The sequence below is a fragment of the Hesperophylax consimilis genome, chromosome 1 (assembly GCF_061612785.1).
Source record: "Hesperophylax consimilis isolate HC1 chromosome 1, BYU_Hcon_1.0, whole genome shotgun sequence".
Lineage (NCBI taxonomy): Eukaryota > Metazoa > Arthropoda > Insecta > Trichoptera > Limnephilidae > Hesperophylax > Hesperophylax consimilis.
In genome coordinates, this window is record NC_142836.1 from 14,512,724 (window position 1) to 14,525,860 (window position 13,137).

Genomic DNA, 13,137 nt, shown 5'->3' on the forward strand with positions numbered 1-13,137 from the left:
CATAGAGTGTGGGGAGTACACCATACAGTCGCGAAAAATATCATCCGCACACACATTATCAGCATGTACCTCCATCAATACACCCAATGCGCTCGTTAACCATAATCGGAAGGTAATTCGCATGCTCAGTGCGTTGTGTGATAGCTCGTTAAAATTACTCTTGGTTTATTTACGCTTTTACTGACATCACTTGACAAAGTAGCTTTAACCTAGACATTAATTTCTGCTTTCGCTGATATAACTGAGCGACCGCAAAGTTAAAATTCGTCTCAATCGCAAATTCTCCTAGATTTTTTTATATGTTTGTGATGTGCGGAGTTTAAATATCCGAAACCTGTCTCAAAAATATAATATTGCGCATATGTTGTAACACGCTAGGTTTTTAAGATCATAAAATATTTTTTTCGTATAGTAATACTAGAAGTCAGGATTTATTTCAGTGCAAAAAATCTGGGAGTAACTACCATATGTATTCCTCTTTGCCCAGAATACTAATGGAGGGAAACAATTATACCAAGTCAGTAGACATCTTCAATTTATCTAAACAAATATAAAATGTTGTTAATGAAGCAATTCAGCTATGTACAATAAATTATGTATATTTTTTAATATTCATATGTAAAGCCCCGAAAAAGGGCATTTATTAATAAATTTATAAATTTGTCCAGTTTTCTTTTACATTGTAAAACGTAACTTATGTGCATTTTTTACGTTTTTTTTCAAATCATTTATCTACAAAAGTTCTGTCGATTTAGTTAACAGATATTCTTCTAATTAATATTAGAACCTTCGCTAAGAATCGATTAAGCTTCTTTTAAAAAAAAATAAACGCTTTTTCTATTTTCTTTGTATTCATAACAATCAAACTGATTGGAAGCAGTCAGTCACACATAGTACTGTAATAATTGATAATAATATAGGGCTGTGAGTAGTGCTGTAATTAGTTAGGCACTATTCCACCGGCAATGGGAAGTACAATAATATATATGAGATCATAGGTATATTATTAACCGTGTCATTAACCCGATTAATTCATTCATATTTGATTACGCCTTATAATAAATTCACGCCATGTGCGCCATGCCAATTGTTAAATTTTATCGCTTTTCACCTACCATACAATTATAGGTACAATTATCTACTTTTTGCTGCACTTGCTTTTTTTGTATTTATCATTTGATTTTTTTTTCGCTCAGTTTATCATTCTGAAATGAAAACAAAAATTGTAATAGCTTTAAAAACTTCTCAATTTAACTGTCACGCTAAGTGAGTATAACATAATTCTTAATCGGCATTTTGTACTTTTAACAGTTGTTCCTATTTTTTCTACAAATTTTTCTCTAGTTTTGACCTCTTGAAAACGTTCAGTTTATTTTTCTTGTACACTTTTCTTCAGAAATACATATTTTTTCTTATTGAACAATTGGAATTTAACGGGCAAGTAATTATTATTGGTGCCCTACCTGTTTTAAAAATAATTTATTAACTCATTTACTCTCTTTAGCTAAATACAAAAATATCGTAATTAGCTGAAATTAATTTATTTTGCTTGGAAAATCACAGCAGTTGTATAATGCAAGTCTTTGCCGATCAAAAATTTTGATTGTTTCAAAAAAAAAAATCTGCTTTAATGACAGGTAGAATTGCCTTGAAATTTCACTCACCTTTCAAAAATAATACCTAATAGACCAAAAGTTTAATTTATTTCTATTGTGCTTATCCTTGGTTTTTCAATTTATTCTTCCCAGTGGCTAATAAAAGCCTTTAGCCAAGTAGTTTTAATAAAATCGTACCCGAAGTGCATCGATAAACTCAAGGCTAGCTTAAAAAAAACAAATCCTTATTCAAAATAACTAAACAAACTGTTAAAGATAATCTTTGAATTACAATGACTTCATAGCATCTATTGCTTTGTTTTTTTACCAATGCTTAATAATATTGTGATACAGGTTTTTGATAGTAAAGGTCAAGTAGACAGACACACTTAATAAAGTCCATTAAATGGCACAAGTTTGTTAATGCACATTCATTTTATTGTTGTTGTCATCGAATCTGTCAAAATATTTCGTCATAAACCTTGAATATATTGCTTCAGAAATGGAAATTACGAACCGTTCAATTAAGTTCCTTAAGTAATATTTTAAGAGCAATTATAATACATTCTCTTATAACTTCTCCTTGAAAACCTTCGCAAACATGCATGTTCATGCAAATGTACATCACGTACAAGTAATGTCACTAGTTTTTAGTCACCTCTTTCTAAAGGGTTCCGATAATAATTATTGATACTATTATAACGATAAATTAATATTTCAATATTTGAAATAACAACTGCAATAAATTAAAACACAACACCGATTTTCGAATGAAATTGGCAATATGTAACACATACGAAGACATCATAGATAATGGAGTTTTTTTTAAATTTAGAATATCTTACTATTTTATCTTAATATTTCACTTACCATATGCCATAAAAGCTCCGTCCTGCCCATCTTGAAGATGGGGTATGTAAATCAACCCTTAGCTCCTGTCTTATTTTTTTTTAATCACTTTGAAAAAAATACTGAAAACTTTAAAAAAACTTTATAAATTTTAGAATGTCTTAAACCAATATCACGGTTTTTGCGGAGACCCCATGCGAGCGGGTGATTTTATAAGTTCTCCGGGAAAATGTTATCAGGTAGTATCGTAAACAGCGCAAGGTGAAAATTTCATAATCGAATAGTTCAGTACGAGAGGATACGCGGCCCTCAACGGGCGATGATTCGGCCTCACTGACTATCGGCCATTCGAAGATGCGCTTATATTACCTCTTCCATATTACAAAAATACCAAATCACACATCCGAGTTGAAGAGGTAAGTCAGATGGATTTCGCGACAGATGTCGTTAACCTTTTTAGTAACGTGTGTAATTCATTTGCGGTCGAGGTAAAGATTTGAAATTTATTAAATTTGTTGACGAAACTAAATTATCAATCTCTACTCTTTTATTTGCTGACTCGGAATGTGGACAGACTACAGCAGAAAACATAACATATATATTTTTGAGTTTTATTTGTAATTGAAATAATATGTAAACACATAGTTTATTAAAAATGTGTGTTTAACAAAATTTGCCTAAATATTGTCGACAGCTTCACCAGTAGATTTTCGATGAATTTTTTTTTTTGAAATCAAAATATGTTGATCGAATAACATTATGAGATATTATTGAAACCAACTTTTGCCTTCTTTTATTTGTTTCTCTGGTTTTCGATGTTAATGAATTGCTTAAAGTATTGGCCTCTGAAAAGCTGTTGATGAAATATGTAAAGATATTTTTCACTATAATTGAAAACTTTTCCGAAACTAGCAAAGGTGTAGCATGCATAAACACTATTTTTTCTCACCTCATCTTGTTAAAAGTTTTACCTATGAAAGCATAAATCTTCAAAGACAATCACATTTACCTCCACATGCTACTCAGCTCTACATTTTCAAAATATATCATTTATTTAGGATGGGTAAGTAGGAATAAACAGTCTTGTATTACGAAAACACAAAAATATACCTTCGTGATAAATAAACATTAAAGTTTTTCAATAATTAATGAATGTAGGTAAATGTACCTCATTTCGGGCTTCTCGAGAAACAGTTCAAGTTAGTTGGCATTATTTACAAGTTGTGCCGAGACACATTAATCCTGTGGATACAGTCGTAAATATCGAACATTCCAAACACACGTTCTTGGCTATTTGAAGACATTCTAACTTAGGTTATTTATGTCTCAAAATAGCGGCGTCTCTGACGGCCTCCATGGTTGAGGGTAAGACTCACGACTAGCAATATGAAGGTTGCGGGATCAAATCCTGGCGTCTGCAAGAAAATTTTATGTGATGAATTTAGCGTTATTTTACAATTGAATAATTGAACAGAGAACAACCCTTGGTGTAAGACCACCATTCAGAATTGAAACGTTGCTTTAAATTGCTTTAGCTATCTTTGGTAACTAGATCTGAATAGCCAGGCACTACCTCCCCTTCCTCTTCCCCATCTCCTTCCCCTCCTCACTACCTTTAGCCTTACAACATACCCCAATTATTGGGGATGCCACAGTCGCACTGGCTCCAGATGGTTGGGAGCAATTAACACTCTTATGCGGTATTCACATACCAAAGGTCGTAATCATTAGTACGCAAATGGCAAATGAGAATTTGAGTTTAAAAAATTATATTATACAGAGTTAAGGAAAAAAATAAAAATGAAAACTTTCTTTAAAAATAAAAATAAAACTACATAAACACAGATATATGAACACACGTGAAAATAATAATTTAACATTTTAGAACAATAATTAATACATCATATCTTTACAGTTATTCTACATTAGAGGAATTTATAATTTTGTTCACTTTAAATTAAACAGTTAATTTTAAAATTTTATTTCTTTGATTCTTCATTTTCAGGGTATCGGGAATGATATTGAGAAAGGAGTGAATAGCTCTTCAATACCCGTATTGTAGAGGGGAGAAAATTCTGGTAAGGAAAAAGGTATGTGGGTAGGATTCTGGGAGTCAGTGTGTCCAAGAGTGACAACGTATGGATCCATCTTTCCAAAGCATCCGCTGATAAGACCTGGAAAAACCTCAGCCCATAAACCCGGGTACCTCTGCTAAGTCACCAAACGTAACGAACCACTTGGAATGACCTATGGCAGAGGTGTTGGTATTCGATAAATGGTTCCCGGGGCAGCGGTACCCATACGCGCCTCACAAATTGCATATGGTTATTGATTTACTACTGATTTTTGGCATTTTTAGATAGTGCCATGTTAGTTTTGACATACAAAGTTAAAAATATAATTCCAAAAATCAATTGATATTTTATTTCTACTTACAAGAAAAAAACAGTTGATAATATTTTCGGATGATTTCAGAATAAATCCAGTTGCGCCTAGTTTTTTGTTAATAATAACATTGTTAACATATTATGTCGAAAATATTGATTTTTGGTACTAAAACAATCCCGCGTATCATTAGTTACGGACTCCTGAAGCAGGTGATATTAAAATTCAAACGAGTACTGGCGAATCGGTCCATCTCTCTCTCACGCTCGACCTCTAGGAAAACATAAGTAGATTAAGTCACCTGCAATCTGGTGTCCCCCTCGCACGCGCTTTATTACGGCACTCACGCAATAATTACGTAGATATGGAACCGCGAACAACTCTACCTACTTAAAGAAAGTTTTCTTCAATCTTTGTTTTCTTAATGTTAATTTATCATTCAATATTTCACACACATTTTCCAATAAATCGCAATGGAATATTTCACTCGCCCTTTTCAATGATTTGTCATAAAAGATTTAATTAAATATTGTTATTTTAAGAATTTATCAATTTCCTCAATTCGATTCAAATGCCAATTAATGCGAAATACGTAGGCAGAAAACTTTAAAAGAAAAAGATTGCAACGCGTTAATCTATAAATTACGAAACCCAGTCGTTCAGAATATAATTTATACCACTTAGACATTTTTCACATCATAAAAGTTTAAATTAAACTATTTTTAGTTTTTTTTCTATTACCATTTATTTTTCTTGACATCCTCACATCAATAAAATAATCCGTAAAAAGTACACTTACGTACAAGGTACGATTATATAAACAATGATTTAGTATAACAAATAATTTTTAAATACTAATAAATGGCCACCAAATATTTATTTTTATTTTTTGGAATAACTTAGTGAGTAAAACCTATAATTGTAATATTTAATTATTGAAGATAAAATTAGCGATTCCTAAACAAAAATCTGAAAAAGAAAAAAAAGAAAAAGATACGGTCACATCTAGAACTCGAACCCAGGATCCTTGCCTTGCCGGGGCAAGGCATTTTCGTTTAGGAATCGCTAATATTGTCTTCAATAATTAAATATTACAAATTGAGGTTTTACTCACGAAGTTATCCCAAAAAATAAATATTCATCCAAGACTTGCAGAATAGTCAATAGATGTCGCACATTTAAAATAAAAATAACATAGGTAAATCTAAAGACGCTGTCTAGATTGCATTTTGTTCGGGTTTAATCTTGCGATCATACATAAAGATAAATGCGAATAAAAAAAGTATGTGCGGTGAGAAAAATGAAGACAATGTTGGTAGTTCTTATTCGAAGTATGATACAGTTAAATACGAACGCAGGAGATAGGATCCCATTAGCTCAGTTGGTAGTGCGGTGCACCGGCAAGGGAAGGGTTTTGGTTCGAGTCCTAGATCTGACCGTATCTTTTTCTAATTTTTATGTTTGAGATTATTAAGTAAATTGCTCACCACAATAATATTTAGAGACAAATGAATTTAAATGGCCACCAAGAGACGAGTGTCATAAATAGGAAGTAGAATCATATTTTTTTAAATATTATCATTGGAATATGTAGCTACTTTATTTCCTTTAAAAAAATTGAAAACGAAAATTAACACGACGCGTCATATAAGAAGGATTCAATAAAGCTTGTTCCTTGGTTGAAAAACCTCCATTGAAATACCGGTAAAACAAGGACATCATTCCACCTGACGTCTGTGCTATAAAGATTGCAATCCTTTTGTTAAGAACTGAGTATCTACCAAATAAACCAATAAAGGAGTCAGGGGATTTTATCAAATAATTTGGGGCTCTGGATCAAAGGAAGTTACCAAATTCACCAGTGGGGTGTGTTATGTACAGTAATTAGAATTAGTGAGGCAGTCATTTATAATTACAGCAAGCGTACCAATGGAAGGAATGTTGGGAATATTGATTCCGTTGAAGGAGACTTAATTGTCATTTCGATCCCCTTTAGACGTAATCAGGCATGTCTTTAAAATATTAAATTCAAGATTATTCTTACCCCAAGAAGAAACAATTTTGAGGTAACAGTCTATTCCTCGCTGTGTGCTTGCCTCTCCGTGCTGTTGAAGTTTGTATGATTTTGCATGCGTTACATAATTGGTGTTATTTTAATTTTTTTTCTCCGTTTTACAGACCAGAGGCATAACTTATGAGGGTTTGATATAGATAAAAAGGGGCTAACAATGTAATAATTTTTATTTTTCTACCTTTCGATGCCTCCCTTCAATATACCTAGAACCCTTTTCGTATTTTCTTAGAACTAAATAAGGTACTAAATTAGACTTGAAATGGAATAAAAAGGGTTCTAATGTTTAATTTAATTTAGTTTAACGATGTCAATAAGTACTCGTATAAATAACATTATAATTTGTAACGTATCCACTTAGGTATATCAAAGATCAAAACTATTGTATATTGTGTTATCATTAAACCCCTTTTTATCTTTCCTTTTCGAAACAGTTCATGTGGCCTTATAGAAATCGTTGGTGTCACAGTGAGAAATGTAATCTAGGCTGTGTAAAAAAGAAAGGAAAAAACACAATTTGAATTTAATCCTAGAAGTTATTGCTAGAATAATTTAAATTTACGCCTCTATGTACCCAAAGCTTCTTTGAAAAAAATATGAAACATTGCAAAATTTTGGTTAATTATTTTTAATTGAAACGTCAAAAAGGGAGATAACATTAACTTTTATAAAATATGTGTCTAATAAAATATGTATTTTTGTCCGTTACGTTTGTTTGGATTTGATTTCAAAGCGTCAATACACCCAAATTATGATAGAATATGAGGTTAAAATTATGGTCTAACATTAATAAAACGGAAACCCTGGGGATATGTAGTAGTACATCACAGAATTTTCACGAAATTATTACGAATAATGCATTTAACTTGATTGGTATATTTTTTATCGAAAAATCGCTACTATAATTTTAATTAATTCGTTTTTTTATTCATTTTACTTAAGTTTTTAGGTACATACAACTTTGGTTTGACAAATTAGTTTTTTTTTATTTTATACTTAAGACTATATTTCTTATACTCTTCCATTAGAAGCATGAAATATTTAAAATATTCTTAAACTTGGTTGGAGAAAAACTGGCGAAATAAAAATAACGGTTTCTCCCGTTTTGTTAGTGATTTGGCAATAGATGCATAATGCATATGAAGTTTAAAAAATACCCAAGAATTTGTAATGACGAAAATATTTAAAATGAGTTTGAATATTGAATACAATCGTAAAGAAAGGTCTCCAAGATGTAACACACGAATTCAAAGATTCGTATAAATAATTTAATACAATAAGGAAATATTAAATTACTTATAGGTCACACGGAACCAAAGATTGCGCTGAACCGTAAATAATTTATTTCGAAATTCAATTTCTTCATATGTCAACAATAAAATAGCTTCTTGTAAGAAGTTGGATTGTATTAGGACTGTTAGCGCTATTGTTAAATAAAAACAAAGCCGCCTTAAGTTGGGAAGTTAAGATCCCATTCACATTTGATTGACATTCAAGTCATCGATTACCACCTTATTGAATTTTTGACAATAACGGTCCGCGTTAACCACCAATTCTCGGACAGATTACATTTTTTTTAACATCGTAATCAGCCGTCAAGTTAAGTATAGCAGCGAGTGCTATACTTTACTGCTGACAAATCTGATCTATTGCTAAAACGAAACGTCGATCGGTAAATGCAACCCAGATGTTTTCAACGGAATTCTCGGAAACTCTGAAGGCCCTAGAAAGTCTTTTGCTAAGCCCAGGGTAATTTATTATCCCGACGGTGGCTTTTTATTGTGGACAGAATGCACCACTTCAACAATCACCAGGAACAGGATTACATGGAGCTAGGTGAAGTGTCATATTGTGTTATTGTGTCAACGCTTTATTAGCAGCAGACACATACCTGGACGGATGACGAACCTTGTGCTGGCACTGTTGGTGGACGCGGTGGATTCTCTCGCTGCAGCAGCTGGTCCAGTTTCTTCACCACCTAGGATTCTTGCTGCAGAGTCTCCGTCTACTATTTTCGTGTCACCTGTTCTTGTACTTCATTTTACTTAACTAAAATCACTTTATTTTGTAATATTTATATTTTTTGTAATACCTGCATCAACTGTAAAGCGCCCCTGAGGTGATATCTCACAAAACGGCGCTATACAAATGTCCAATAAATAAACGGGTCAAGAAATGGCTGTAAACGGCTCTTTTACATGTTAAAGAATCATCAGTCAAATGTATATTTTATTTAATACATTATACATCGTGGCTCCCTTATCTTATCACGCACAAGAGTTCTTATTTTCTTATAAAGTATACATGATTAAATATAACCTTATAATATTTTGTAAAATATATAATATGTATGAATACAATATAACTACGTAATATTACAATAAAAAATAAATATTACGGAAGTCAACCTCAGTCAAGCACGATATTCTTAGTAGACAATTTTTCGTGTTTTATTTATAATTTCGTGTTTTATTTTATTTATAAAGCTGCACTAACAACACATTTTAAAGCCACTTATTCTAATGAGGTCAATACATAACAGGTTATTGTCATTGCTTCTTTCCTTACTGTTATTTTATTTGTTATGTTTTAACTAAATTTAATTCTTCCATTTTTCTCATCAAAATTTAATACTGCACTATGTATATGTAAAAAAATTAATAAAAAACTTTGTATGTAAATGGCACTTGTGCCGTAAATTCTAAATAAATAAATAATAGAATATAGGTGCTAGAATCATTAGGAATAATAATATTATTATATCAAATGCAAATTAATTTATGCTCGGTAACAGGTTGGTTACACATTTAAGTGTTTTTTTTCATACACAAGTCGGAAAAAACGAAATGTACAGTTACGCCTATCTGCTATAAGAATTGCTTGGTCAATATATACAATTTAAATGGTTTCTCCGAAATCACGACCGCAGGTTTTGCCAGATGTGGTTGGGAATTTCACCAAACATTTTATCTTAATTATAATTGCCTGGCACCACGTCATCATCTCATTCTTCACCCAGTTAACAGTCATAACCAAAAGGTTCTAAGTCAGTGGTGACATTTGTGGACTCTCAAATCTGTTTTATCAATAACAAATTTATATTTTCTGTTCAGTGGGTATAACACATGTACACCTTGTTCAAGGGTGGTAGATACTCTCATTATCGCCCTAGTAAAAGATCGATATGCTATTTGAAGTGGTTTTAGCCATAATTAGTGACCAGTCTTCTACTTTCGAATTCTCTACCTAACTATAAGAGAAAGCCTTGGTTTGCTTTCTACCTATGTTTATTTTTTAAAGATGTGTCAGGTTGAAGTGTTTACATTAAAAAGTTAGATGATAAGAACTGGAAGAAAAATGTGTTTTTTTATTCGTAAGCTTAAATTTTCTAAGAATCATCAGTGTACACTCCTTTTTACGATTAAGAACGGATTGTTTCACAGAATTCGAACAATTTATTAAATTTCAAAGGAAATTATCTAGAAACTATAAAATATTCATCTCTTATGAAAGTTCTCTATTTATTTCAGTTCTGAGAATCAACTGACCCATAATGATATAATGACAGAACTTTAATGAAATGTACTGAATTGTTCAAATTCTGTGACACAATCCTTCCTAAGTGTTAGAAGTGTGAAGTAAGGGTGGGAAAGGGGTGAAGTTAGAGCTTAGAAGGGGGAAAGGGTGGATTGTGAAAAGGGTGGATTAATGAAAAGTCGTCGGAGTCGTAAGGCGAGCAACTCGCCGACATTTTATTAAACAATTTATCCCATGAAAATTTGAGATTTTGAAAGACGTTGCACCTACTCTTGGGTCTCTCAAAGTACTGAACTTCGCTCTGGTACATCGCAACTATAAAGCTCAAATATGTTAGTATTTAACAGTGAAACTCTTCGGACCCTAATCTTTGGTGTGGTGAAAATTCCTCAGCTATAAAGCAAAATGGAATAATTAAAAGGAATAGGACGACGCCATTACGTTTATTCGGTTATATGACCAACAAAAATAACAGTGATCAAACAGAACAGTGCTGAAAAGTAACGTCATCATTAAAAGTAATGATAATTGCTTCAAAACCTAACCGAACCAAATGTACTTACCGCATTTTTCACTATTGGTATTTTCATAACTTGGCACAGTTAAGGATTATTGCATTTCTGCACTTATATTAGCTTTTATGTTCTTAAAGTTAAATTTGTTTCAGATATAATATGATATTTCATAACTACATAACTTTTCAAATTTGTTGTGTTTTGCCATTGTTCTATTTGATCCGGTTACCGTTTGTTCAGTTCACACCTCGTTTTCATCATTACTCGCCTTCACAAAAGCCATTAAACACTTCAAAAAAACCATTATGGCCGGTGTCAAGATCTTTTGTCAACTGTTTATCTCATTTTATATGGAGCGAAAACTGAAAGCCGGAAAGTGAGAATATGTGGACCAAATCTCACATTTTAATGAAGAGTCGGTCTTGGTACTGAGAAATCACGTAGGGTCAATGAACTTCCCAAAAGTAGGACTCAAATATTATTAAGTTTGATAATGTAAGTGCGAACTGAGAAAAAATTCTTGCAAAAACGAGGGTAAAATAAAGTGAAAACCATTTAGGAAAATTAGGAAATTACGTTACGAATACGGTCAACAAAACACTTTTAACGGAAATTGAGATTAAGCGTTGATTTGTTAGATTTATTTTGAAAAAATGGGTCTAAACAGTTCATAGAAATTACTAAAATTCTCTAAAACTATACAATTTTTAATTTTCTATTACCTATTTATCATGCACAAGCTGTGTGAGCTTTTAAAGATTATCTTAGTAGTTAAAACTATAAAAAAAACACGATCTAAGAAAGAAGAATAGAAGAAAAAGCTATTATTTAATAGCAAGTATATTACTACTAAACAACTTTTTTCATTAGTTAGTTTTTGTATAGTGTTTCTTTATATGGTATGAGTGTTTAAAATAATTATTTAACATCACTAGGACTAGCCTGTGTTGAAATTAATGAATTCATGAATATTTATTATTTGTGTTTATTTTTAGGAGCTTATGATATACTAGCGCAGACCCATAAAAAATCACGAATAATCTAAAATCTCCTTTCTTGTCCAATTAGTTCTAATTTTGGAAAAATATATATTTTTTTACTATAGAGAGGTACTTTATTGCTTGTCTGAATTCTTCACAGAACTGATTACAATTTTGATAATGACACTCGTAAATTCAAAGAAAATTTGAGTTATTTAAAACAGATTTTTGACCGGGGACAAACAACCAAGTACCCACAGCAGATAGTATCATATTTTTTTATGAAAAAATATAAATGTGTTTGGTTTTTGGAGTTTTGTAAAACCTTATAAATACAAATAATTTTTTTTCACATAACACTATTTTGTAAACTATTGTAAATTATTTTTGTTACTGGTAATAGTAAATTATTCAAATTAAGTGATGGACACACTATTAATGCATCCAAAATAAACTAAACTAAAAAAAAACAAAATTTTCCTCCATAGAAATGCAAAATGTTGTGTGGAAGTACTCGTAAGACATAAACATTTACTATTCGCACTGACAAGAATATGGTTCCACAAGAAGTCGGGGGTGTCAACTTCAGTGAACTGAACGATTGAGAAATGTCAGCATTTTAAAATGAATCATTTTTCAGAAAGTTCACTTAAGACTCTGTAAAAATGCTCATCTACGTTCGATAAATTCACGATAGTGCGCTTTCGGGAAATTGTACAGGCTTAAATTGTTCGGGAAATTGTAAATTAACTATATCAAAGGAAACCAACAAAGCGTGATTAGGAATTTCCAAATCTTTTAAACAATTGACAAATTCTAACGAATTTTTGATTGTGTATGTTGGTTGAAATATATTTGCATTATTAATTACATTATTAATATTACCGATAATTAAAATGTAGAAAATTACAGTTGGAAACTACTGGCTTAATAGGTTTGTTCACTTTATGTATTTTTATAGACTATAAATTTCAGGAATCTGTGGGTTAGTTAAAACCATTTTTTGGTATTTTTCAAGTTTACAAATATGTCACTTTTACAACTTTTTACCGCTTCTTTCACCAGTTCTTGACACTTATTAATAGGGTTATTCGGAATAATTTCAAAATTGTCCACTTTTAGAAAATCCATTATCTTGGTTATGTAGTCAACTTTCTCCATAATAATAACACTGTTTCCTTTATCTGCCTTTGTAACGATAAGAT

General features: G+C 31.5%; 1 protein-coding gene across 1 annotated transcript in view; it reads right to left on the reverse strand.

The window, feature by feature from the left end:
• LOC149426328 (uncharacterized) overlaps window positions 1–2,773 on the reverse strand; it is a 103,071-nt gene extending 100,298 nt beyond the window's left edge. The window contains exon 1 of the mRNA XM_089650679.1: window positions 2,466–2,773. Coding sequence (XP_089506805.1) covers window positions 2,466–2,495 — 30 coding nt within the window. The 5' untranslated portion in view covers window positions 2,496–2,773. The remainder of the gene's footprint in view (window positions 1–2,465) is intronic.
• Between the last annotated feature and the right edge of the window lie 10,364 nt (window positions 2,774–13,137).